Source organism: Carettochelys insculpta, chromosome 6 (genome assembly GCF_033958435.1).
Source record: "Carettochelys insculpta isolate YL-2023 chromosome 6, ASM3395843v1, whole genome shotgun sequence".
NCBI classification, from domain to species: Eukaryota; Metazoa; Chordata; order Testudines; family Carettochelyidae; genus Carettochelys; species Carettochelys insculpta.
In genome coordinates, this window is record NC_134142.1 from 31123678 (window position 1) to 31148748 (window position 25071).

At 43.1% G+C, this 25071-nt stretch overlaps 1 protein-coding gene across 1 annotated transcript in view; it reads right to left on the reverse strand.

Annotated features, from left to right (window-relative positions):
- Window positions 1-5819: 5819 nt before the first annotated feature.
- The window catches only part of SLC24A4 (solute carrier family 24 member 4), a 140623-nt gene continuing 121371 nt past the window's right edge, over window positions 5820-25071 (reverse strand). The window contains exons 13-17 of the mRNA XM_074998756.1: window positions 16893-17059; window positions 11376-11490; window positions 8244-8356; window positions 6608-6673; window positions 5820-5972 (exon numbers count right to left, since the gene is read on the reverse strand). Coding sequence (XP_074854857.1) covers window positions 5820-5972; window positions 6608-6673; window positions 8244-8356; window positions 11376-11490; window positions 16893-17059 — 614 coding nt within the window. The remainder of the gene's footprint in view (window positions 5973-6607; window positions 6674-8243; window positions 8357-11375; window positions 11491-16892; window positions 17060-25071) is intronic.

Genomic DNA, 25071 nt, shown 5'->3' on the forward strand with positions numbered 1-25071 from the left:
TAAACTGCACTGAAACCACCTACCCAGATTACAAAATACATGACATATCATTTCAACCAACCCAGGAATGAGCCTTGCAATGGAGAACAACAAAATTCACAAGCAAGAAACTTGTGCAACTAGAAAGAAACGTGAAGAAATTCAAACAAATACATGAATTTTAAGCATATTCACAAAGGAATTCAGTGATAGGAATGAAAATTCTGTATAATTAGATTGTAAAAATAACACAAGGAAAAATTTAATGTTTTCTCTCAAACCTTGACAGGATCCATAATAAATAAAACATAAACCAATAAAACTATAATTATATGTACAAAAATAAAATAAAATTGGCACACTAATGATGACTGAGCTGAGAGGAAAACGGCTGCTCTGCTTTTGTGTATTCCTCCAGGCTAGATGCAACCAAAGAACAGTGCTCAGATCATCAAATATTCACAATCAGACTAAAGCTAGCTTTTAAGTTTAGACAAAACAATTCAGGGCCTGACCCTCAAGTCCTGAATCAGGTAATATGCCAAGAAAAATTAGTGGGAGCTTGGGATGCAGATTCCCCTGACAGAAACAGGCCCTTAAGTTAAAACATTTTATAATGTAAACACTACAGTAGGTGTGTGAATTCCTAGCCCCACTGAATTCATTGACAAACACCCACTGATTTTACTAGGGGCAGTTCACCTTAAGACTTGTCACTGTGCTTCTTTGAAGGAGTTGTAGCAGAAAGAAACTGTTCTGCAGTCAACAGGTCCTCAGTCTACTTTCTTTCCCTTTTCATTGATAGTTTATTGTATTTGTCAGGGTGGAGGGAGAGAACTCTTTTCTCCACAGCTTGCTCCACTGAAGACTGGTGACTTTTCATGTCTTGTAGATTGTGAAACATTTAGGCTATGGTTACACTATCAAGTTTTGCCAGCAAAACCCTGGTTTGTCAACAAAACGCATGGAGTGTGCACACACAAAATGGGATTTGTCAACAGTACCTCGACAAAACACAGCACTTCTGCTGGCAGCATTCTGCCTCAAAACTTTGAGGCATAACACTGCTGTCAACAGATTCCGTTGACAAAAAGATCTGTGTAAATTCCCCCTGGGGGCTCTCTCAACAGACAGGGCATCCACAACAATGGGCAGCCCTGTCTGCTGTGCTTCCGAGTGCCTGTTTTGTTGAGAGAGCAGCCGGCAGTCTGGCTGCTCTGTCGACAGAGTGGAGCACTTTCCCGATTCGGTTTTGCGTGTGGCTGCACTCTGTCAGCAGAAGTTTTGTCGGGAAACCTCTTCTGACAGTGACTTCTGTTGACAGAGCGCTGTAGTGTAACCATAGCCTTAGAAAGCTGCCCAATTTTTCATGAATTTTAAAGACAAATGGAAGATGGCAAGTTCTTTCATTGGCAGCAGATCCCCAGGGGCTTCTGCAGCATACCACTAAATTCTGGGCCAAGATTTTTGTTTCAGGGAGTCTATAACATATGAGATGGAAAGGAAATGAAAGTGATACAAAACCCAGAGACCATGATCTGTTATTTATTAGGTTCCAATCCAGCAAGGCACCTAAAGACATGCTTAACTTTAAGCATAGGACCAGTCTTACTGAAGTTAAGCTTTGCTGGATTGAGATTTTTTTTTCTGGAGTAGGACCATTTTTAATGCTGTTTGCTCAGCAACTTCTGTATCCCCTTAACAGTTTCCCCTCTCACATTCACTAATTTTGTTTTCGTCATGCACTAAACATTTACTATATTATGCAATAACACAACAAATTCCAGACCGAGCTAGCTAACCCTTTGCCAGGGTTAACAGAATAAACAGATGCAGATTTTTACATACACAATGTGAACAGATGTGATTTATAATTTTAACAATTTCAGGGAAGCAAACATGAATCTCTGCTTTGGCTTTAAAAAGAAAATAACTGGAAAGCTCCCAAATGTGTCATGTTTTTCAGACCATATGACTGACTGATTTTTTTTTTTTTTACACACAGAAGGCACAAGTATATTATTGGTATGATATATATTATCTTGAAGATATTCAGACAGTATAAGAAAAGTGGCTCCTAGACATCAAAATTATTTTTTCTCAGGCCATTCAGTTTATTTTCATGACTTGGATTACACTGATTTCTTTCTTTATTTTTTTTTAATTGTATATGGACAAAGTGTATAGAGGGAAAGCTTCAGCTAATTTACATAACTCTTTTCATCCAGGCCCTGATACAGTACATAACACTTCTTTGGCATTCTTACATCCTCACTCACCTGGTCCCATTAGATGACACTTTTACCACTAATTATTATTTCTGGTAAGCATGGTAGATGATCTGGAACATTATAAATGCTAGGCATGAGGCTGAGCCATAGGGTTCAGAGTCAGAATTGATCAGAATCCAAATGTCCTCCAAACTGAGGGGCAGAAGAAAGGGGTCAGTATTCTCGTTAGGCTCATTATAGTGATATAACTAAGCTCTGAAATGTGGGTCTAATGTTCTAGTTTGGGACAATCTCCGTTTAGGACAAAATATAACAAATAATTGTAGAATCGGCTAACTCAACCATAATAATGGCCTCCTTTTAGGTAGGGTAATTCTAATCCGTATTAACATCCCAGTAATTGAACACTCGAGTGGGCAGTGTGTTTAGCGCTGCCATGGAACCAGCAAATCACTAGGGGGTAGACTTGGACTATGCTTTTGCAGTTTACGGATTCCCCATTATGCCCCACAAGGGGATACCTAGGTATTGAGTCTCAAGAGGAGTGGGTGATGTGAACTTGCTGCTCCCCACTACTCAGCCAGCCAGCCTGTATGAGCCAATATAAGGGACATCATAAATTACTCCCAGTACAGGTCAATTGTTGTCCTGGAATGGAGGTAAGAAAAGAGGATGGCGAAGGGAAGGTGGGGGTTGGTGCCTTTTTTTTACAATACAGTAAACTCCCTCTTATCTGGCATTCATTCTACCAGAACTCTCAATTAACCAGCATCATCTCCTGCCAGCTCTGCCCTGGGTTGTCCCAGCTGGGGCTGCCCCCAGACCCAGGGCTGAAGCTGCCAGCTCTCAGCCCCTGGGCTGTCGGGGTTTCCCTGGCCCCAGTGGAGCTCTGCTCCCTGGCCCTGGGGCTGCCAGTGGAGCTCCCTACCCAGCAGAGTTCCCTGCACTCTGAGGCTGCTGGCTGTCCCCGCCCCCGGTAGGCTTCCAGCTCTAAAGGCAGAGCCCCGCACCCCAGCATTCCCCTGCACCAGTCAGCTCTCAGTCCTCACTGATGGCGTTCTCCATGCCTTAGGCCTGACACATTCCTCTGCGCCCTGGTTGCTGGAAGAACCCCACATCCTGGTGTTCCCCTGGCCTCAGCCTGCCATGTTTCCCTGCGCTCCAGGCCCACCAGCTCCCAGCACCATGCTGGCTGGCTGCTGGTATTCCCCCATGCCAGCCGGCTCCCAACCCCATGCCCGGGGCCCTCCATCAGAGTCCCTGGACCTGACTGGCTCCCAGCCACAGGCTGCTGACAGAAGTCTGTGCCCTGGGGTAACCCCCTCAGCTCTGGGGCTTCCAGAGTTCCCAGAGCCAGACGACCTGACCGGCTCCCGGGGGCTGAAGCTGTTGGCGGCGCTCTGTGCCAGCTCCCAGATGCGGGGCTGTCAGGGTTCCCTGCCCTCCTGCCGGGGATCCTCAGCTGCCTCTCTTTTGAGTTGCAAATTTGAATATCTGGCAACCTCCTGGTCTCAAGCTTGCCAGATATGAAAGAGTTTATTGTATGAGGATAGCACAGGTGTGCATGGATTCAGTCTCTTCCCATGTTAAATCATAGTGAATTTAGATACGCCTCCCATTGATTTACATATACTGGTCACGTTTACCTGTTTGACAAAGCCATTTGATGTCATCTTGAGGATTGATGAATTCAACCATTTGAATGAGGGGGAAAACCCCTAAAAACATAGCTTGGTCATTAATACTGACAAAGAACAGAAAGATAAATAATAGATACACTGCCCTTTTCTTTAGGGCTATGTTGAAAGGATCCCATTTCTATTAAAATTCAGCAGCAAAATACATTTCCCCCATACACATACCTAAAAAACAGTCTTAATTATAAACACACCCCCTGGGATAATTAAGGTAGTACGTGCAATTTTGCATCAAAAGTCAGATAAATTTAATATGTATAAGGGAACCTCCCTAATCATTTTATTTCCCAAGAATTTAAGGAGTAGTTTAAAGTAATTTTGTTGACAAATGGGCATCTTGATATATAATATTAAGTGCAAAATATTAATGCATTTAAAATGCATGAAATCTTTAGTAGTCTGATAGATATTTTGATATATAAATATTAAAAAAATAAAAAATAAATCTATGTATAAAGTTAATTGTGCTTCTTTAGAAATCTTATATGCTTTTTGTTCATATACAACTTTAAAATATACTTTAAAGTAGCAGTTTCAAAATACGTTCAAACTTTTGATGAATCTTTTTTGTAATTCCACTTTAGACTGTGATATTACACAGTTTGTATTATGTTGCTCACAACTCTGGGCCAGATTCTTTTCTCAGGTATGCCCAGGACAGTCCAAAGTAACTGTTTCAACTTAGATCTATATAGGTCAAAGAAAATAAAAAATATGGCTCTGTGTGGTTAAAATAATTTGTCTCTAAAGAAAGACATGCTTTATAACTTTCAGTCTACAGTCCAATCAAGGAGATAATTCCCATGATAGACTTGTTCTTGTCAGAGTTGTTTATTACCTATACTACTTAGTGTGGGACACCCAACTCTATTGAGTTCATTGGGGGTATAAAAACAAACAGAGAAGGTGCAGCAGCTTCTAGATTAATAGACTAACAATGAAATAATTCCCCCCTCCCTGCAATCCATGGGGCATCTTATTGCAAGAAGGCCTGGAATGTGTTCATGTTCTATTTTTTAGATGATAACAATTGCCACTAGAAACCGAGCACCCCATTGAAGGTTAATCTTTCAGTGCCTTGTAAAATTACAAAGTAAACTTACTAGTACCAATGCAAAATGTTACTTACAGGATTTAAGGTTCACAAATGTTTGTTTATATTTGTACAGGATTCCTTGCTAATGGTAAAACACATTTTTCAAGTATGAATGCGTGTATAGTCTCTTTTGAAGATTTCAGACTATTACTCTTAATATTCACCATCAAAATTGATGCAATATTATTTCCTCTTCTTTCTCTGTAAAATTGTTCATGTGCTCTTTGCATTTTTTTAAAAAACAGTGATTAAATATGTAGAATAACCAACAAAGGCTTATGAATGTCAACGCAGTTCCTCTATAAACAGAGCACTTGAAGGGGAAAAACAAACGTCCACAACAGTACATGCCATGTTATGTGCATTGGACTTCCTGGTCCTGTAGCTCTGATGCAGCCAAGAAAAGTTCTACGTCAGCCCCTTTTTCTTCCATTAAACAGTAAACGTGAAAAAAGAGATAGAGAAGAACATTATTTTGAATCTTCTTGTTCAGGCTGGCCCTGGTGCCTAACTGTCTGCATAAAGAGACTAAAAATGACAGCAGAACACCATGAAAATAATGGTCTGAGTGCTCTGCAGGATATCCACAAGTTGGATGACTGAGGAGCAATACCCAATGCGGAAAATGCTTTGGTTGTCTTGAGCTCACATGTTAAAAGAAAAGTTTGTTTTTCTTCCAGGTAAGTAGAAGTGCTTGTTTCACAACAAAGCAGGAAAGAAAATCAGATTATTGATGGTGACGTAGAAGTATCGCCTATAATTTATAGCACAAAGAATCAAGATTATGTCAAGCCTCTCTCGTGGCTGTGGTTTGTTTTAAAGATCTTCTCGGCACATTGGAAAGTTGACAAAGGTGAAGACATTAAACTCTATCAGTACAGAGAAACACAGGAAAATGGCATAAAGAAACAACACGTAGAAGCCTAGTTTCCTGTCAAGGTTCCATTTATTTAGATGGATTCCACCCACCTGCAGGTATACAAAGCACAAATTAATGGAGTCTAAAAGGACACAAATCCTACAAACTTAAAAAAGGAGTATTTGAATCTGAGGTCCTTAAACATGTTAAAATGGTCATTTTACAGATCAAAAAGGATTTTTTTAGATGGAGATAAGGTAGAGTTAGGTTGTGTCTACACTTACATTCCTCTTTCGAAAGAGGCATGCAAATGAGGGGAATCAAAATGCAAATAAGGTGCAGATTTACATATCTGGCACCTCTTTTGCATATTCTTATTTCGAAAGAAGAAAGGAGGTGTAGACACAGGTCCTTTGAAAGTAAACCCATCTTTTGAAGATGGAGCTTACAAAGGCCTAGTCCTGAGAGGTACTTAGTTTACTCCTGCTGGAAGCTGAGGTCCTCAGTTCTCATTGAAATAAATGGGAATTGAAGGTCCTCAGTGTCTTATTTGGAGCTGAGAACCTGATTTAATGCCAGTGAAGTTATTGGTTCCGAGATCAAGCTCTATATGAGCAAATACTATTCAGAATGGTAAATACTTCCCATTTCTCCTACTGCTACATGCAGACTAAATACATATATCAGACTACGACATGAAGTGAATACTCATAGGCTTCATATATTAAACCACAGAAATACTTACAGTAAGAGCTACAGACCCCAGTAGAAGCACAATTGAATAGACCAATCCCTTACTACTTATCTTAACCTGTGAAAATTAGATATAAAAGAGAACATTAAAACACTCAGAACATAATAAAAGTGCAAGAGAAAGTTAAATGCCTCTGATTTTACAACATTCTAGCCGTGTCTACACGTGCACGCTACTTCGAAGTAGCGGCACTAACTTCAAAATAGCGCCCGTCACGGCTACATGCGTCGGGCGCTATTTCGAAGTTAACTTCGATGTTAGGCGGTGAGACGTCGAAGTCGCTATCCTCATCAGGAGATGGGGATAGCGCCCTACTTCGACGTTCAACGTCGAAGTAGGGACCGTGTAGTCATTGCGCGTCCTGCAACTTCGAAATAGCGGGGTCCGCCATGGCGGCCATCAGCTGAGGGGTTGAGACACACTCTCTCTCCAGCCCCTGCAGGGCTCTATGGTCACCGTGGGCAGCAGCCCTTAGCCCAGGGCTTCTGGCTGCTGCTGCTGCAGCTGGGGATCCATGCTGCAGGCACAGGGTCTGCAACCGGTTGTCGGCTCCGTGGATCTTGTGTTGTTTAGCGCAACTGTGTCTGGGAGGGGCCCTTTAAGGGAGCGGCTTGCTGTTGAGTCCGCCCTGTGACCCTGTCTGCAGCTGTGCCTGGCACCCTTATTTTGATGTGTGTTACTTTGGCGTGTAGACGTTCCCTCGCAGCGCCTATTTCGATGTGGTTCTGCGCAACGTCGAAGTTGAACATTGACGTTGCCAGCCCTGGAGGACGTGTAGACGTTATTCATCGAAATAGCCTATTTTGATGTTGCTACATCGAAATAAGCTACTTCGATGTAGGCTTCACATGTAGACGTAGCCTCTCTGTTCTATTTTAAAGTAATGTCTAAAATTCAAAAGGAAGGGCCTGTCTTCATGTTGGGGAACTGCACTCTTTGAGGGCGTGATTTCAAAAGTATATGAATGTGTGGTGCATTAATTGGCTTGTGTTGATCCTGATCGGGCATGCTAAACTAATGTGCACCATGTTAGCTCACTTTAGAAATCCCATCCCTTAGTGCTCATTGCTTCACTATGTTGACAAGCCCCAAATTACGAATTTTAAAAGACATAAATCCTAAATGTTTAATTCATGATAAAATTTACAGTAATGAGAAAACAGGCTGTTTAAAAAAGTCAGAATAAATGTGTACATAAGAAGTCTTGCTTAAATAAAACACTCAGAATTTGTATATTGCCTTTGGTTGATAGTGCTCCAGGATGGTAAGTTTTATCTTCATTTTACAAGCAGGTAAACTGAAGCACAGAGGTGCAACGAGATTTGCTCAGCTCTGCATACTCAGACAACATCAGAGCCAGAAACAGACCCAACTGGTCCTATTCTTGTGCCACCCAATACTATTAACTCACATTGAAAGCAACAGGAAGGGCAATAGGAATTAATTGTATCTTGTGACAGGAAAATTGTTTGCATGCCTCCCTGTTCTTTGGCCAGGAAATAAACTTCTTGTCTTATTTAACTACCAGTAGAAATGCTGAGCATTTTTGTTTTCTTTGAAAACAAAACACAAAAAATAAAAATAAACAAATATATATATATATATATACACACACACACACACATACCGTTGATCCATAATCAATCAACATAGTTTGCATGCCCCATGGTACTCCAAGGCCGACTAAAATGTCAAACACATTGCTCCCTATCGTATTGGATACTGCCATATCACCAAGACCTGGGGAACAAAAACATAAACAAGAATTCTCAGGTTGAAACAACACCCAAGACAAACATTTTGTAACAAGGCTAAAGAGGAGGGAGAAAAAGAATGACCACTGAGCACACTTGCAACATAAGATGACATTTCAGAATGAGCTAAGGGCTCCTACAACTCCCACATGGGCAATTTGCCAGGTACACACAATCAGCAGGTACTTTGTGTAACATCTACATAATCTTTTTATAAAAATGCTCACAACCCCTATACTTTGTACAAGTATCATCCTTGAAGGGGGAGCAGAAATTGTTTGGGGTTTGACTTTGACATCAACTAATAAACACTACGGGGTGATAAGCTTTGTCCTGTTTACTCTGTAGTCTTAAGGCAAAACTGGCCAGGAGCTTCACCAGGAAGCTGGAGGGTGGCAGGAGGGTGGAGGGAGGACAATGGTCTTTGTCTGTTGGGATGTGCTCTGGGGGATGTGGGCTCTAGCTCAATTCAAAGGTGATTGTGAAAGGCACTGAGCAGCATGGGAGCTAAGGACATTCATCACAGAGCAGGTTTTGGTCCTCATATATATGTAAGCACCGAATTAACTCTAGGAATTTCATTGCTTAAAAAGAATCCCAAACAATAATGAACTATGAGAACTAAGTGTGAGCAGGTGATGGCATCACCAGATCCTTGCTTTTATTACTGCTTCCTGAGCTCAGTATTAGTTGGTTGCAGGGATGCTTATCACAATTTGTTTCTCTCTCAAGGACTTGCTTAATTATCTGTGCTACTGCCAAATCCACAGATCACCTGTCAGGGAAGGAGGAAGAGATCTAGTGTTACTGGAAAGTGACCAGCTTTGTGGAGCAACTTTCAGACCCACAAGAGACCTCCAGCTGGATCACAGGCACAACTTCTACTCCCAGGGCATGGCTTGAGAAGGTGAGACATGGTCAGTTGCACAGACAATCCATCCTTGGGATACGGGTTTATGGTGCATCTCTTGCTGCTTCTCTTCACTGTCAGGGTATATCTGTATCTGCCCTTTGCGAATTCCTGCTGAAGTTCCATGCATGACCCCCACAAGTTACGTGAGTGATCAGAGATTCTACTTATGTCATTCACCAGGCTGTTCTTAGCTTGTACTCTCATGGTAGGTCATCTTGGCCAAGTTTCTGCCTGATGTGTGACGATATTCTAAGGCCGCAGTGTCCAGTATCTTCACCACTCACCACGCGTGGTGAACAGGACACTGCTGTGTGGTGATTTTGGGCTCTGGAGGTGCATGTGGCTCTTGGAGCCTTTCAATGTGTCCCCTCAGAGCCACATACATGGGGGCCCTCCTCCTGCTCCATGCACTCAGTCTCCACCACAGCTCCTGCTGCTGTGTGGCTTGGGCCCTGCCGCGGCTGCTACCTTCTGCCACCCTGGTGCAGCTCCTGCAGCAACAATTCTGGTGAGTTGCCATGTGGAGGGCGCGGGGTGGTGCCTGGCTCTGTGGGAGCGCGAGGGGGAGGGTATTCACTTGTGGGGTTGGTGGAGCCTGGCTCAGGGGGAGAGGGAGGGCATTTATTTGGAGAATGGCAAATATGGAAGGATGGCAGCCACAGGTGTGGTGATCCTTGAATTACTGTTGGACACCATTGTTCTAGTGCAAAGATTTGGCCCCCACAAATCCATAGCAAACCCCAAATAGAGTATTATCTGGATTGTAAGATAACCACACTAAACAGGTATCTTTATTCTCCGTTGATTTCTTGTATATCAGTCTGAGTTATGACAGACACTCTAATAAACATAGGTAAAGAACAGTCGCATTTATTTTCTGTACAAATTCAGGGTTATGAAGGCATTACCCTTATCATTTTAACACTTCTCCCCTATATTTCTTCTATATACCTACTCATTCTAATATCACACATGAAAGAAAACAATTTTAATGGACTATGTCCCACACCAGGTCTGAACACGGCTGATCTATTTTTGAGATATTTTCCTACATGTAATGCTTAAGATGAAGTGGAGAATGGACTATTTTTAATACACAATTCTTTTTTGTTAGGCATATTAAAAACATATTCAAAGAATAGATTGCATGAAATGTATTGCTCGTACAGTCATAAATGAAATATCCGAAATACGTTTATGCTTCTTGCATTACAGATGTGGGACTGTACTGGCTCCTGGTGGCTAGTTTATGACTTCAGAATTCTTGTTGGGTCATTGACTCCTGTGTGCACTTTGGAGAACAAAGAGCCATCTTTTGGCAGTATGGGCTGTTGGAGGTGGAATACTGCAGAATGCTATTACTGTTACCTGTTCCTCTCTCAGTGTGATACAAATGAACACTTACATGCTTAATTGTTTTAAAGAACCATGGTAAAGGATCTGGCTACAAATATTTCTTATGTACATAAAGCTTAAAAAATCAAAGGCTCAGCCATGTAAATATAAGCTGAAAAATCTTTGCCTTTTACTTAGGAAGATAAATTTGACATATTAAGATTAGTTTGCCCCACTCGGTTGCTAATATTCATAGAACCTAAAGGAAGATGCTGGGTGTCTCAAGTTGGACATATTTTAATTTTTATAGTGCCTTTTCTCCTCCAATGTCTTCTCCCATCAGCTTAAGAAACTCCTCTTGAAATCAAAGTTAGAACTTAGGACATAATAGAAACAGAAAACCCTTTGTGTGTAGGATGCTATTTTTATGGCTGATGTTTTCCTAGTGCAGGTCTTATGTACATTATATCTTTCGGATCTGATTGATCTATGCTGCACACATGAGGTTTTTTCCCAAATGACCTGCCAGAACATTATGCATTTTCTCCCAGTGCTCCAACCTCTTGGAAGTGTGGTAACAATGTGGGACCATTTTTTGCTCTCTATTTATACAGCATAAAGCAGAATGGGGTCCCTGTCAATGACTCTGAGGTGCTACTGCAATTCAAACAGCAGTTTGAAAAAACCTGCTTTTTAAAGAAACCAAAGCACACAATATTTACATGAAATTGTTGGTACACTTGATTTGAAAGGATACCTTGTCTTGCTACTATTAAGCTGGCCATGCAGTCTGGTACACTCGTTCCTGCAGCTAGGAAAGTAATGCCCATGATAACATCAGGGATTCCCAAAGTGTATCCAACAACAGTAACCTGCATAGTAAGGGAAAACAGACATTTAAAATAACTGGGACGTCTCTCTTATTTTTATCTTGTATTTCCAATACAGTTGTAACTCACTCATCACTTTAATGTCTGAATGTGGCCATTATGGCTATGTCTACACGAGCCCCAAACTTCGAAATGGCCATGCAAATGGCCATTTTGAAGTTTACTAATGAAGTGCTGAAATACATATTCAGCGCTTCATTAGCATGCGGGCGGCAGCCGCACTTCGAAATTGACGTGCCTCGCCGCCACACGTCTCGTCCAGATGGGGCTCCTTTTCGACAGGACCCCGCCTACTTCGAAGTCCCCTTATTCCCATGAGCTCTCCAGCCAAGCCTCGCCCAAGCCCCAGGACGTTGCAGCCAGTACATAAGGGATGAGCACGGTGTTGCCAGGGATGGGGCTCCCCCAGAACAGCCCTGCAGCCCACACACATGAGGACGGGGAAGGAAACATGGCCCAACCCTTGCCAGGTGGGAACCTCTGGGCACCCAGGATACCACAGGGCTCACAGGCCACTGGGTTGCAGGGGAGCGGGGTGGACGCCAGTGGAGTGGGGAGCCTGGCCCCCCCCGAGGTTGGGACTCAGCATTAACAGGCCATCCCCCTGTCCGCTTCTGTCTCCACAAGTCCGTCGTCAGGAAGGTGACACAGCCCACCGGAGAGGGCTGCAGCTGCAGGAGGCCATGAGGCTGCCCCATCGCCCCAGCCTGCATCCCTCTGCACCCGCGGCAGGGCCTCCCACAGACGGCGCTGGAGGGACGAGGAGGTGGCTGTCAACCCAGCGGTCATGAGGGAGATGACCGGGGTGCTCCAGGACTGGTTGTTGATGGAGCGGGACATGTAGGAATGGCTGGCCAGCAGCCTGGATGCCGTGGCCCAGCCTTGGTCACCCACCTCGCCCAGCCACCCACCCGCTTGCCAGCCCGGCCCACAGCCATTCCTCCAGCAGCTGCCAACCTCCTGGTGGACCTGTCATTGTGTGCCTGCCTGGTGGTGGCACAGTGGCTGCTGGCTGAGGCGGGCGCACCTGGCCCTGCCCTAGTGACACCCCCTGCCCCGGCACACCCTGCACAGGCTGTGTCCACAGCACCCTCACCCCAGCCCTATCTCCCTGTGATCCTGGCCTCGTCGCAGCCCCGCAGGGGGCCCCAGACTCGGGGCAGTAGGGGCAGTGTGGCCAATTCATCTCCCAGCCCCCCATGCTCCTGGATGACTGAGCCTTCTCCCATCTAGCCCCCCTCCAAGTTCAGCCCCACCAGCTCCCCACCTCCCTCCTGCAGACTGTTCCCCTTGTGCATTTTAAATAGTTTCACACATTATTCACTTTGGTTTTGCAAAAAAAGTTTATTACCCCAATACTAATGTTCCCACACTAACCCCGTGTCCCTGGTGCTTGGTGGGAGAGTGGGGGGGAGTGTGAGGGATGGGAGTGTAGTGGGGCCTGTAGTGCAGAGTGTGCCTGGGAGGGTCAGGGCAGGCCCTGCATGAAGGCCTGGCACAAGGCCTCCCTGACCCTGATCCCATCCCTCTGTGCCTTGTGGCATGGGTAAGTGAGCACCTGCTCATAACCAGCCCCTGGGTCCACAGCCCAGCCCTGGACGAAGAGCTCCCACTGACCCTCCACAAGGTTGTGGAGGGCACCGCAGGTGGCGATGACCAAGGGGACATTTGGAAGGCTGACATCCAGCCTGGTGAAGAGGCTGCGAAACCTCTGCTTCAGCCTCCCAAACGCCTGCTCTGCTGTGCCCCTGACATGATTGAAGCAACGGTTAAAGGTGTCCTGGGCTGGCTTAGTGCGTCCAGTATAGGGCGTATGAGCCATGGGTGCAGCGGGTACATGGTGTTGGCCACAATGCAGGGGGACATCATGATGTCCCTGAGCGGGAGCTCCTGCAGAGAGGCATACGAGCCCTCCTGCATCCAGCATCCCAGCCACAAATTTCAGAACACCTGGGCATCATGGGCTCTGCCAAGCCACCATGCGCACATGTCCAGGAAATGGCCCCCATGTCCACCAGGGCCTGGAGTACCACCAAGTGGTACCCCTTCCTGTTAATGTAGGTGCCCGCACTGTGGTCTGGAGCCCAGATTGCTACATGCATCTGGGTCAGAGCTCCGAAAAAATTGGGGAAGCCCCGGTCCACGAACCTGGCGATGGCAGTGTCCTGGTCCCCCAGGTTCAGGACTTATAGCAAGAGCACCCTGCTGACGGCTCAGATGACCTGTGGCGGGGGTGGGGAGGCAGGGAAAAAAACACATCCACGAACGCCAGACTGGGAGGCCCCCCTTCCCCCTGCCCACCAGGGACCCCTTTCCCCCTGCCCCCACCCAGTAGCCCTCTCCTTAGTGTAGGTCCTTGGTGTGGGCCAGACTTACCTCAATCATCACCACTGTGATGGTGGCCTTGCCAATGCCGAATTGGTGGCCGACGGACTGGAGGCTGTCATGGGTGGCCAGCCTGCACAGGGTGATAGCCACCCTCTTCCGCACCGGAAGCACCAGCCACATCCGTGTGTCTTGGTGCTGGAGGACTGGGGCGAGCCAGTGGTAGCGGTCTTCAAATGTCTGGCAGGTCATTCTGAAGTTTCTCAGCTACCGCTTGTCATCCCAGTCCTCCAGCACCAGCCAGTCCCACCACTTGCTGGTGGTGGTGAAGGCCCACTGGTGCAGCAATGGGGGTGCCCAGGGACAGGCAGTAGTGCCATGACAAGGGCCTGTAGGCTGGGTCCCAGGAGGGTGAGGTGCCCTCCCAGCTGGAAGATCAGGGCAACGAGCATGGCCAGCAGGCTGGCCAGGGTGGAGAGGACCTTGTCCTCAGGGAGGGTGTGAGCAAGCATGTTGCTCAGCTGTTCTCCCCAGTATGTGCTCTGCTGCTGTCTGCAGCCTGGCAGTCCTGAGCATGCGCAGGGTGTGGGTGTTGGGAGGGGCTGTTTAAGGGGTCAGCTGGCTGTGAGCCCAGAAGGGCTGGTCAGCCATGCAACCCCATGCCTGCATCATTTCCTGGCCCCTTACTTCGAGGTAGAGGCTAATTGTGTGTAGACTCAAATTCGAAGTAGGGGTAAGCCTACTTCGAAGTAAAGGAAGGTGTATTATGTGTGTGGATGTTTTTCTTTGAAGTAAGCAACTTCAAAGTTATTTTGTAGTGTAGACACAGCCAGAGGCTCTTAACAGACCTCTGCCTGAAGGAATAGAGCTTGAGTCTCCCTGGACAAAGAGCCCAGATGAAGCTTTGGAAGAACCTACGGAGAGACAGCAGCCTATGATAGGGATCCCAGCAAGGATGGGAGAAAAGGTCTCAAGAGGGAATGTGTTAAAACACACCTTGAAAAGGGGCCAGAAAACAGCTAGTCAGCTAAGCAATCATAAGAAGTAGCCTGTGGGAAGCATAAAAGTGAAGCAGAACATTTGAGACTGGAGCAGACAGCTACTTCCTTGCTCAGCAGATTAAGGCTAGAGCCTGTGGTAAAAGAGAGGGCATGGATTCCTGTATATCTCAGTACTGTAACTGTGAAGTATTGTGCTAGAACTCGTGAGAAAAGCCTATTTGTCGATCAATGCAACCAAGGCACAAAGGGTCCTAGGGAATCCCTGTAACCAAAGGGAAAAAATCCCACAGACTCAAAGCAGGCAGTGGTCCAGAAGCAGATCTAGGCAAAGAGGGTTTGCTTGGGCTCTTTTATCCCTGGTGTTGTGTTTACCCCAGAAGAGATGGAATCATTAGTCTAACTTAGCCAGAGGGCTAACCTAAGTTACCCAATCACTAAGATGCTTGCCCACTGTCAGAGTAAGATTCTGCGGGGACATTGAAGCCCAGCTGCATTGTGGAAGTCAGAGATCAGAGACACTGTTGCAGCATCTCTGAACACTTTGTGCCTTTGATCTTTCCACAAAACTCCCACTGCTTTCAATGGATGTTCTGAGAGCCGAACCAGAGCTGAAAGCATTGTCTTACTGAAATACAGATGCTAAAATAAAATAATCCCCAAATGCATAATATATTGGCAGAGCTATCGGTGTGTATCCCAGACAAATAAAGCTGTGACACACAGCTCACAAGCCTCAAGCAAGTTATGAAGATACGCTGCTCATAAATGAAGATGCTTCCAAAAGGTCACACCAAACTGTTACACATTTTATCTTCCACTGTACATGTTATGAAAGAGTTATATTTTTTCCACTTTTCTGATTTTTAATTGTGGAAAATATGGGCATGTGAATGCTTAGTCTACCCTGCCATTGACCTACCAGCCCTTCAGCAATACTGTAAACTCTTTCATATCTGGCAATCTATCATTCAGAACTCTCAAATAACTGGCATTTTAACAGTAAGTAAATTTTAGTTACATTTTCCATAAGTACAATATAGTGAAAGCAAATACAAATACCTACAGCAAATATAGTGTAAGTTTACAGTGTACAATACTGCTGTTGTTGGTAAATAAAGTACTCTGCATACATGTGTGTTTGTTTCTTAATAGTTAATCTTGTTTTTCTTTAGTGTTATGCATAGTTAGATATACCACTGTATTATCCAGAATATTTGAATATCGGGCAACCTCCCAGTCCTGAGGCTACTGGATATCAAAGAGTTTGCTGTACTAACATGACTTCTCATTAGCTCTGCCTCTCTTTGAAAGAAAAAAAAAGACACCTTTTTAAACTTACAAAAATATTTTTCAGTACAAAGAATTTAATTTGAGCTACTTTACTATTCATCTCTCTTCTGGATGAAAATGTACATTTAAAAAATCCATAATAAGAAAAAACTAGAATGAATCACATGGAGTAACATTTCAAGTAAGAATATTTCTGAATGGTCCATACCTGATATATCATCACCACAGCCCACATTTTTGCTCATGTTAAGAGCAACTGAAAAGATTTACAGGTAATGTCAATGTCAGACTTACTAATTAGGATAATAATTAGTGGGACTAATTTAGTTCATTCACCCAAAGCCTTTTACGCTGTATCTGATCTTGCAACACTTATTACTCCCCTGAGTTACTCTGTGAATATGTTCCAGGATCAGTCCTTAAGGCCTAAAGATGCATGTAGGTGGCTAGTGGGATTTTCAAAAGCACATAGGCCCTAATTCCCATTCAATATTAGGAGCTAGGTGCTCAGAACCTTTTGAAAAATTACACTAGGTCCCTCTCCACATCTTTAAGTCCCTACCTAAAAATATATGGATCAATAGTACTGTCTAGAAGACAGACTAGTGCAAAGGTCAGGTATTAGAATACCTACTAGACTTCACACACACTGCTGTGCCTACATTTTTGTTTTTGTTCATCTAGAATAAACTGGATGGAGTTGAAGATGTTTTTTTTCTGGACCATACATTTTGTTTCTTAAAACAAGCTTTTGTTGCATACACTTACCATCCACACCATAACATAGGAGAACAAAGCAATCCACAGTGTGGATAAAATGAATGTCAGCATAAAGAAGTTCTCCCAGCGTGGATTGTTGCAGTTTGGAATGGTACAAAAGAGGAGGAACAGCAATGGCCAGGTCAAAATCCATTTGACTTTGTTCATTTTTCCATCTGCAGAAAGAAATGGAAACAACCTATTTAACTTTTCTGTCTCTGCTGCACCAGATCCGGTTACATATATACACACAATACATGAACGGAGAAAACAACAAACAGGCTTAGTTACAGCTGTGCATTTTGATTAGGTTATTTGTCTCCCTTGTCCCCTTGTTTCCAATAACTTTCTCTGTATAATATGCCAAGTTTTCCCCTTGGCTGCACATGTAGAGTTCCCATTGTGTCAAACCAGGCGCAATGTACATATATCCAGCAGTGAAATTGAGCCATGATGTTTTGCTCTTTTGAACCTGAGGCAGAATGCTGACAGTATTGCCTTTAAAGGGACACATTATCTTACCATTAAGACCCCCCATCTGACATAAAATGCAAATTGCAACTTCATTTTTTAAAGGAGTAGTGTAAAAAATTGTCCCACTTCTGTGCAATACCAGTGAATGTTTTAGCAGTGCCTGTGAAGTGTCAGTGCTAGAGAGTTTGCAAATCACAGTTTATTAGCTGCATAACAATATACTCACTCTTGCTTCACAGAGAAGACATAAAATGCCAATAAGTGTGAAGTGATGCAAATATGCATGTAAATCTCAATTAATGAGATCAGAGCCAACTTACAGGACCTTCACAGAGTAGGGATTATATTCATATTCCTTTATTTAGAGAATTCTATAAGTTTGCTTTCCAAGCTGATAAATGAGGGGCACAGCCATGTGCTCTTTATGCAGTTTTGTTTCACATATAATAAGCCAGCAGATGAATTTTTGATGCTTGACCAGTATAAATGCCCTGATCATTAGGTGTGCAAGTTCTATACAAATGTGCTGTTCTGAAACAGATGGACAGTCACCCAAAGAATAAAAAAAACCAGATACATCCCCACCGTAGTCAATGAACAACTGATGTAAGTGAGACCAGAATCTACATTAATGTCCCTTGAGGAAGCAAAAATTAGTTGTAGAGAGAGCAACAAACAATCTGATGCTACTTTCAGCTTCAAAACAAGGTAGCAGAAATGCTGAAATGCCAGCTTGTCAATGTTTACATGAGCCTGTGCTGCAATGACAACTGCTGTACCAACAAAGTGTAACCGGGATTTCTATCACTACAACGAGAAGTCCTGTGGCACCTTATAGACTGACAGATATTTTGGAGCATAAGCTTTGGTGGGCAAAGACCCGCTTCGTCAGATGCCACCGGGCTTGGTGTGCTCCCACAGGGCTGCATTCCAGGCTTCCAGCCATGGGGCTCCACCCTGCCTCTTCCCCCGGGCAGCCCGCCCCCAATCATAGTTGATCAATGCTGCTGGAGGCAGCAGAGGGGCACAGATTGACCTCCCCATGTCCAGCAAATTCCATGGTTCAGGACTGGTCAGGTCCCAAAGGTTCTAGACCAGAAAGGTACAACCTGTATTAATTTTCAATATATGGCTCTAATGCCATATTTGTTTCCTCTGGGGAAAAAAAAGGTTTAGATTATACATTAGCAGGAATTACTTTCCCATTAAAATGCAGCCATCCCTAGGTGAAAGACCAGGTAAACAACACACAGCACAGCGGTGATGAGAAGGGAGTGCTGGTCAAAGCCCCACTTTTAAAAGGTGTCATAAGATTTGCTATATCCACATATAGGAGACAGGAACTCATTTTTGAAGTCTCATCCAAAAAACCCATGTTTGGTAAATCATATGGCTGAAGTCCCCATGTCTCAAGTGAGCACTGACAGATGCATAGCTGGAATCAATCTGGTTCACCTTTAGGTTAGTGTTGTTAAAATAGATGTTAGAATGATAAGAATGTGTTTTGTGTTCAGAACTTATTGAATGCTTGTGAGTTGCTGCATGAATTAATCTCAGTTGTAACATCTGTATTTTGTATTCAAAGGTCATATTTGAGTGTTTATATTGTGAGCCTCTGTGACTATGTAAACCAGCAAGACAGGAGAGATGTAAAATTAGCTTGGAGGGCTGCTTATCAACAGACTGTTTTATGTCCTTTCCAACAGGAAAGGTCCATCAAAACCAGATCTTAAGAGGCTACAATATGTCTCTGTTCTGCTCTTCCTTCTATGAAGCTGGTCATGTAAGTGTATTCCCCTCAACATCTGAGTCTGCACTCAGAACACAAGTCACAAGGCGGATAAACGCACTAGACAAAAGGAACTAGGTATTTCTATGCTGCTTGGTCTCCAGGCTTCGGTTTCTAGCACAGAATGCCTTGCTGCATAGCTTGGGTTAGCCCTAAAGAACATGCAGACCTTGACCAACATAGAGGCTTCTATTCCTTTTGAAATTCATTTGTGTGTATAGTTTACGCACTTCAAAATTGTAAATAACTGTTTCTTCTTCTATTTCACAACTATCTCCATAGATTCTTACAAAATTGGCTACAATCATCTTTGGTGTGAGATCTATGGTGCCTTGACCTGATGTAAGTGACTGGTCCTTTGGGACTGGGAGTAACCCGAATATTGCTGTGATTCTTGGTGTAAAAGATGATTTATCACAAAGGTGTGCATACCTGAGTGGCAAGACAGACTGGAGTACTAACGGGACTGTCTATGGCTCCCTCTTACAGCACCTGAGGAGTCTGCACTTGATTATTGCTTAGCAAACTCTAAGCACAGAATACACACCCAATGTTGGGTTTGTGCCTTGGTTCCTTGGAATCTCCCCTTATGCTGGTACTCATGCTTGTGAGTCACTGCAGGCAGCATTATGCACAGAATTCTATTTTAACCATCTTTGCCGGGCCAAAGGCTGTGATGGCACTGCTGGGAGCACTGTTGCAGCTCAGGTATTGCAGACTTGATATCTAGCCCACTGAATCACTTGTTCTGGGATTGGAAGAAGAGGTAAGAAGGAAGAATGCATTCTGCAGCATATTGCTGTGTAAATTAAATTAGCAGCTGCCAGACAGACTGAAATCAATGGTCCATATACTGTGGTGTCTTCTCTGACAGTGACTTACAGCAAAAGCTTTAAAAAAAGTCAAAATCCTCAAAAAAGACAATCATGGAGGAAGACAGTTAGTGGTTGAAGCAGAAGCTTTGATGCATAAGTGTTGGCATTCCTTATAAATGTTTATCCAAGTGAGCATACTACACATAATTAGTTCACATAAATCTCAGTTGTAGGGCTGGTTAAGAAACAGAAAAGATTTCATAGAATGTTCTGCAATTTCTTCCTCTGATTTTTTTTTCAAATTTTGAAACTTAAAAAACCGCTGCTGACAGTCCCTACTCTAGTCCTGTTTTGAAGTCTACCAACCGTTTTGCTTCAATGTAATTGGTGGCAATGAATTCCACTGGATAATTATAAGTTGATCCAAGTCCTCAGTTGGTGTAAATCAAAGTAACTCTACTGAAATCAACTGAGTTGTGCCCATTTACATCCTCTGAGGAACCAATACAGCCTGTGTGTTTGTTTTTTAATGTGTTTCATTTTATGGGTTTCAGAATTTTTCTTTAATTTTTTTTAAACAAAACAGTCTTTTTCCACTAGTGAAAATCAGTGTTAAGTTCCCGATCTTCTGGGTTCCAATTAAGCTTAATATTTGCAGCTGAAATTTAGAAATTGAACCAGTCATATTTAGTTCAAATTTTGATCTTCAGTCATGTAATACTGAGAAGTATACAGCTCCCCATAAGGGACATGCCTACACTAGCCCAAAACTTTGAAATGGCCATGCAAATGGCCATTTTGAAGTTTACTAATGAAGTGCTGAAATACATATTCAGTGCCTCATTAGCATGCCGGCGGCCGCGGCACTTCAAAATTGATGCGGCTCGCCGCTGCGCAGCTCATCCAGATGGGGCTCCTTTTCGAAAGGATCCCGGCTACTTCGAAGTCCCCTTATTCCTATGAGCAGAGGGGAATAAGGGGACTTCGGAGTAGCCGGGGTCCTTTTGAAAAGGAGCCCTGTCTGGATGAGCCGCATGGCGGTGAGCCACATCAATTTTGAAGTGCCGTGGCAGCCCGCATGCTAATGAGGTGCTGAATATGTATTTCAGCACTTCATTAGTAAACTTTGAAATGGCCATTTGCGTGGCCATTTCGAAGTTTTGGGCTAGCGTAGACATGGCCAAGGGCTCTTATACGAACCCAAACTGGAAGTATCATTCTGCAACAAAGGTATGTTATTTTCAAAGGCTGAGGGTTGATTGGATTAGTGTATGAAATTCAGTATATGTAAATTAGTCAATCAAACTAATTTGTTCATAAAAGTCTGGTGTGTGCTAGGCATTTAACAAATGAGTATCTTACAGCTGTTGCATCCCTACTATGGTACCAATCACGGAAGACATAGTCTCAACCCAAAAGTTTGAGCTGGTCTGGAATGTTATGTTTGAATGTTTTTATGGAAAATATTCTTTTTGGAATGCCAGATTTTCAGAGGCTGACCTGCAAAAAAAGTCAAAGTTTTTATTTTTCATCCGAAATTGGAAAATTGTATCAAAAACCTCAAAAGTTCCTGAAGGATAGTAATTCTGATTTCCCTGCCAATCGTAATTCTAATGAAAAGATCTTTAATACAGCCTCCAAGAGATCACTCTGCTTGCAGCATGACCAGATCCACCATGTTTCACTGCCCGTTGTACACCATTATATACTTCAGGTTTCTTAAAGGCACAGTCCACTATAATGAAGACAGGTCCCTGATGTCAACAAATTATTCAAGGACAGAAAGATAAATTTTGCTCTCCAGTACTATGGAGTTACTTCAGATTTACAAAGGTAGGGATGAAATAAAAAGAAAAAAAGTTTGAGTTAGGATGCTCAGTGTTTTGTTAATTCCACTGTTTGATTTCTCTTATAACTGTTTACTTTGTTGAGCAGAGAAGAGGCTTCCTATAGCTTTTTCTTTGAAAGTGATAGATAAAACATACTAGTGCTACTTAAAACAAAGCCATGACCTATTTATTGTCCACTCCTTCATGTGGACCTTTGGACTAAAAGTAAAAACGTAAATCCAATCATAACAGGGACCACCATCTTTCTTACCAAACACAATACTAATCAGAATCTGAATGCAAACAGAGGTACATCAGTGCACCAAGAGGGAAACAGAATTTTCATCACAACATATTACTTTTAGGTGTTTGTGTCTCCTGGGTATCTCTCTGTTCATTTGGTGGGTTACCAATCCTAGGGCAGCATCAAATCTGCAAGTTGTGTTCCGAAGCTGTCTCTGTTTTTACTGTTGTCTTTCAAGGTACCAATGCCATGGTAAGAAACAAATATAAGGAACAAAAGCTCTAGCTGTTTAGTTCTGAAACTAATTTCTCTCATCTTCACAAGCATTATATTTCATTACAGTGACTTTAGAACCCATCCTGTGCAATGAGTTCTCAATTTCCATTAAGGCAATGAGAGTTCCAAACAATCCACAAGCTTTTTACAAGAGTCTTGAGGAGGTGGCAACAAATGGGATGTAACTATGTGCTTACAGGTAAGCAAGTGCTTTTCCTGCTATGAAATGGCAGCTAAGCTGTGCAAGGCTCTTTCTCATCAGCTCATTCTTGAGATCTGCCAACTCAACCTCCTTCCAAAGCACTACCGCATTTCTTAACAATGCTGCTCCCAAGAATTCACAAGGACATCTCCTCTGGCAAGGTCAAGTGAGCCATCTCAGTAATTATATACCTGGCCTCCGTCTGCTGAGGAAATGAAGTATTTCTAGGATTATTCCTCAACTCAGTCTCTCCACACTTAATACCAAGCATATCCTTCCCCTCCTAGATCTTCCCGCCGTAAACAGGTACTGATAAATGAGAGAGGATTCTTTCTTTAAAACCCTCATGAGAAACAACAATTAATTAGGCCAGGTCTACACTACAGCAGAAGGTCAAATTAAGGTATCCAATTTCAGGTATGTTAATTACATAGCTGGAGTTGACATACCTTGATGTGGGCTTCTGTGCCATCTCCACTAAGGGAGGTCAGTGGGAGTGTTCGCTCCCATTGACTTCCCTTACTTCTAACAAGGGGCAGGAGTATCAGTGCCAATGTGGGTGCCCTGTGAATTTGATTTAGCATGTCCTTACCAGATACGCTAAATCAAACTCTGAAAGATTGACTGTGGCAGCACTGATCTTCCCTGAACTGTAGATGTAGCCTCAGTTTGTACAGAAATCTACAGGGGTAATCAGACTTTAAATTCTGCTTTAAACTGTGTTATTTAACATCCCCAGTTTGAATAATAGGGGTTTAAGTAGTTATGACTTTGGTAGGGAGATGAGAATGATTTTCTTTTGGTATTTTTTAAACTATTTCCCAATAAAGTTTAACTGTAATGGAGCTTTAACTGTCTCACTCTTCATATTTTTAGCCTATATGCTATTTCCAGTCTACTTTACAATATCCAAACCACAAAGTATTAGATGAACCTCAGCTCGTACGAGCTAACTCTCCAAATGATAACCTGCTGGCCAGGAGAGATCACGCTACTCTGTATTTAGAGACAATAGTTACTTTTTCCCGCAAGCCAAAGCCAAGATCTAGTAGTATACAAATACCTGCCAGAGCAGTTGCTGCTGTTGTCTGGCACCTTGAGATGGGTCTGTACCAACCCCGAGCTGAGAACCTCTCTGAAATTTGGGTATTTGAAATTCAGACTAGGATCCAGCCTGGATTTTGTAGCTTGAGACTTTCTATGCTTCCCTCATATAACTCTTCCTTTACTCCCAATTGCATCCCCAAAGCCTTAGTTCTATGACCAAGCCCTACCAGTGAGGGAACACCACACATAACAATGTAGATCATTCAGATAGTATATTTGAACTTGGTGTGACTCGGAGGAAGATTAAACTGCACTTACATCTATTTCAGGAGAAAGATGTTCTGACAAACGTAACCATGCTGTGTAACTCGAAGAAGCAAGTGACTAGAACAGCAGGAAAAAAGTTTGCACGAATCCTTGACCACGTTAACTGGGGCTGTAAAATACAAACTTTAATCAAGTGAATTCCCTACTTCGCAAACTACAAGCACCTAACTTGGAAAGTCCTTTCGGTATCTATTCTTCATAGAGCTCTTTACAGTACAGCAAAGAATACATGAACTTTTGATCTTTGGAAAATGTATGTTTCTTATTCCTGGCCTGAAAATGCATCAAAAGATAGACAGAGGGGATGCTGGGAAACTGTCTGAAAATTACCTCTCCCCCTAAAGCCAATTTCAAATGTCAGATTTTTTTAGGCTGCTGATTGTACCATGGCACTTAAACAACAACAAAGTGTGGTGTTGTTGCTTTACATTTCCCCAGCATTATTGAAGCAGGTGCTTTCAAGAGCAAAAAATAACAGAATTCTCCCTCAGAGAATGTAAACTGAGCAATGAGCATCCAAGCAATGGACAATCATCCTCAGACTACAGGGGAGTACGAAAGGCAGAAAATAATGATGAGGATTTTAAATATCTAGTCCTTCTGCTCTTATATAAACTCTTTCAGCTCTGGGTGAACTTTTGCTCTCTCATAGACTGAAATGTCTCATCAGGTATTCCACTCCAGCATGTTGGTTCTCAATTACCCCCCAAAAAATTCTTAATAAATTCACAAATACTGCCTTAAAACAATGCCAATGGCATAACTTGTAGCCCTGTCCTCAGTTCATGCCATGAATATTACAAGACATAGGAAGACTTACTTGGATCTTCCTCCCAAACCTGTTCATTTACCATCAAGTCTCCTGGGAACTGAACTGAACAAATCCAGAAATGATAAAACTTCCAGCCACCAAAGGAGTGATTTATTATTTATTGTATTAAAGCTTTAGGCCCTGGGTAACACTTGCCTGTGCTCAGATTCTGCTCTGTGCAGAAATATGAAATGAAATATGGGACTATCATGCTCCAACCATAACTGGGAAGAAAGGAACATGTACTGAAAAATATCTGGATTAAAAATTCTCTTTACAAATCTGACCATTCAACCTAGTGTTTATAATTATCTTTTTAAGCTTACTGTGATTTCAAATTGTCACATTAGAATGGTTATGTCCATCCATACATG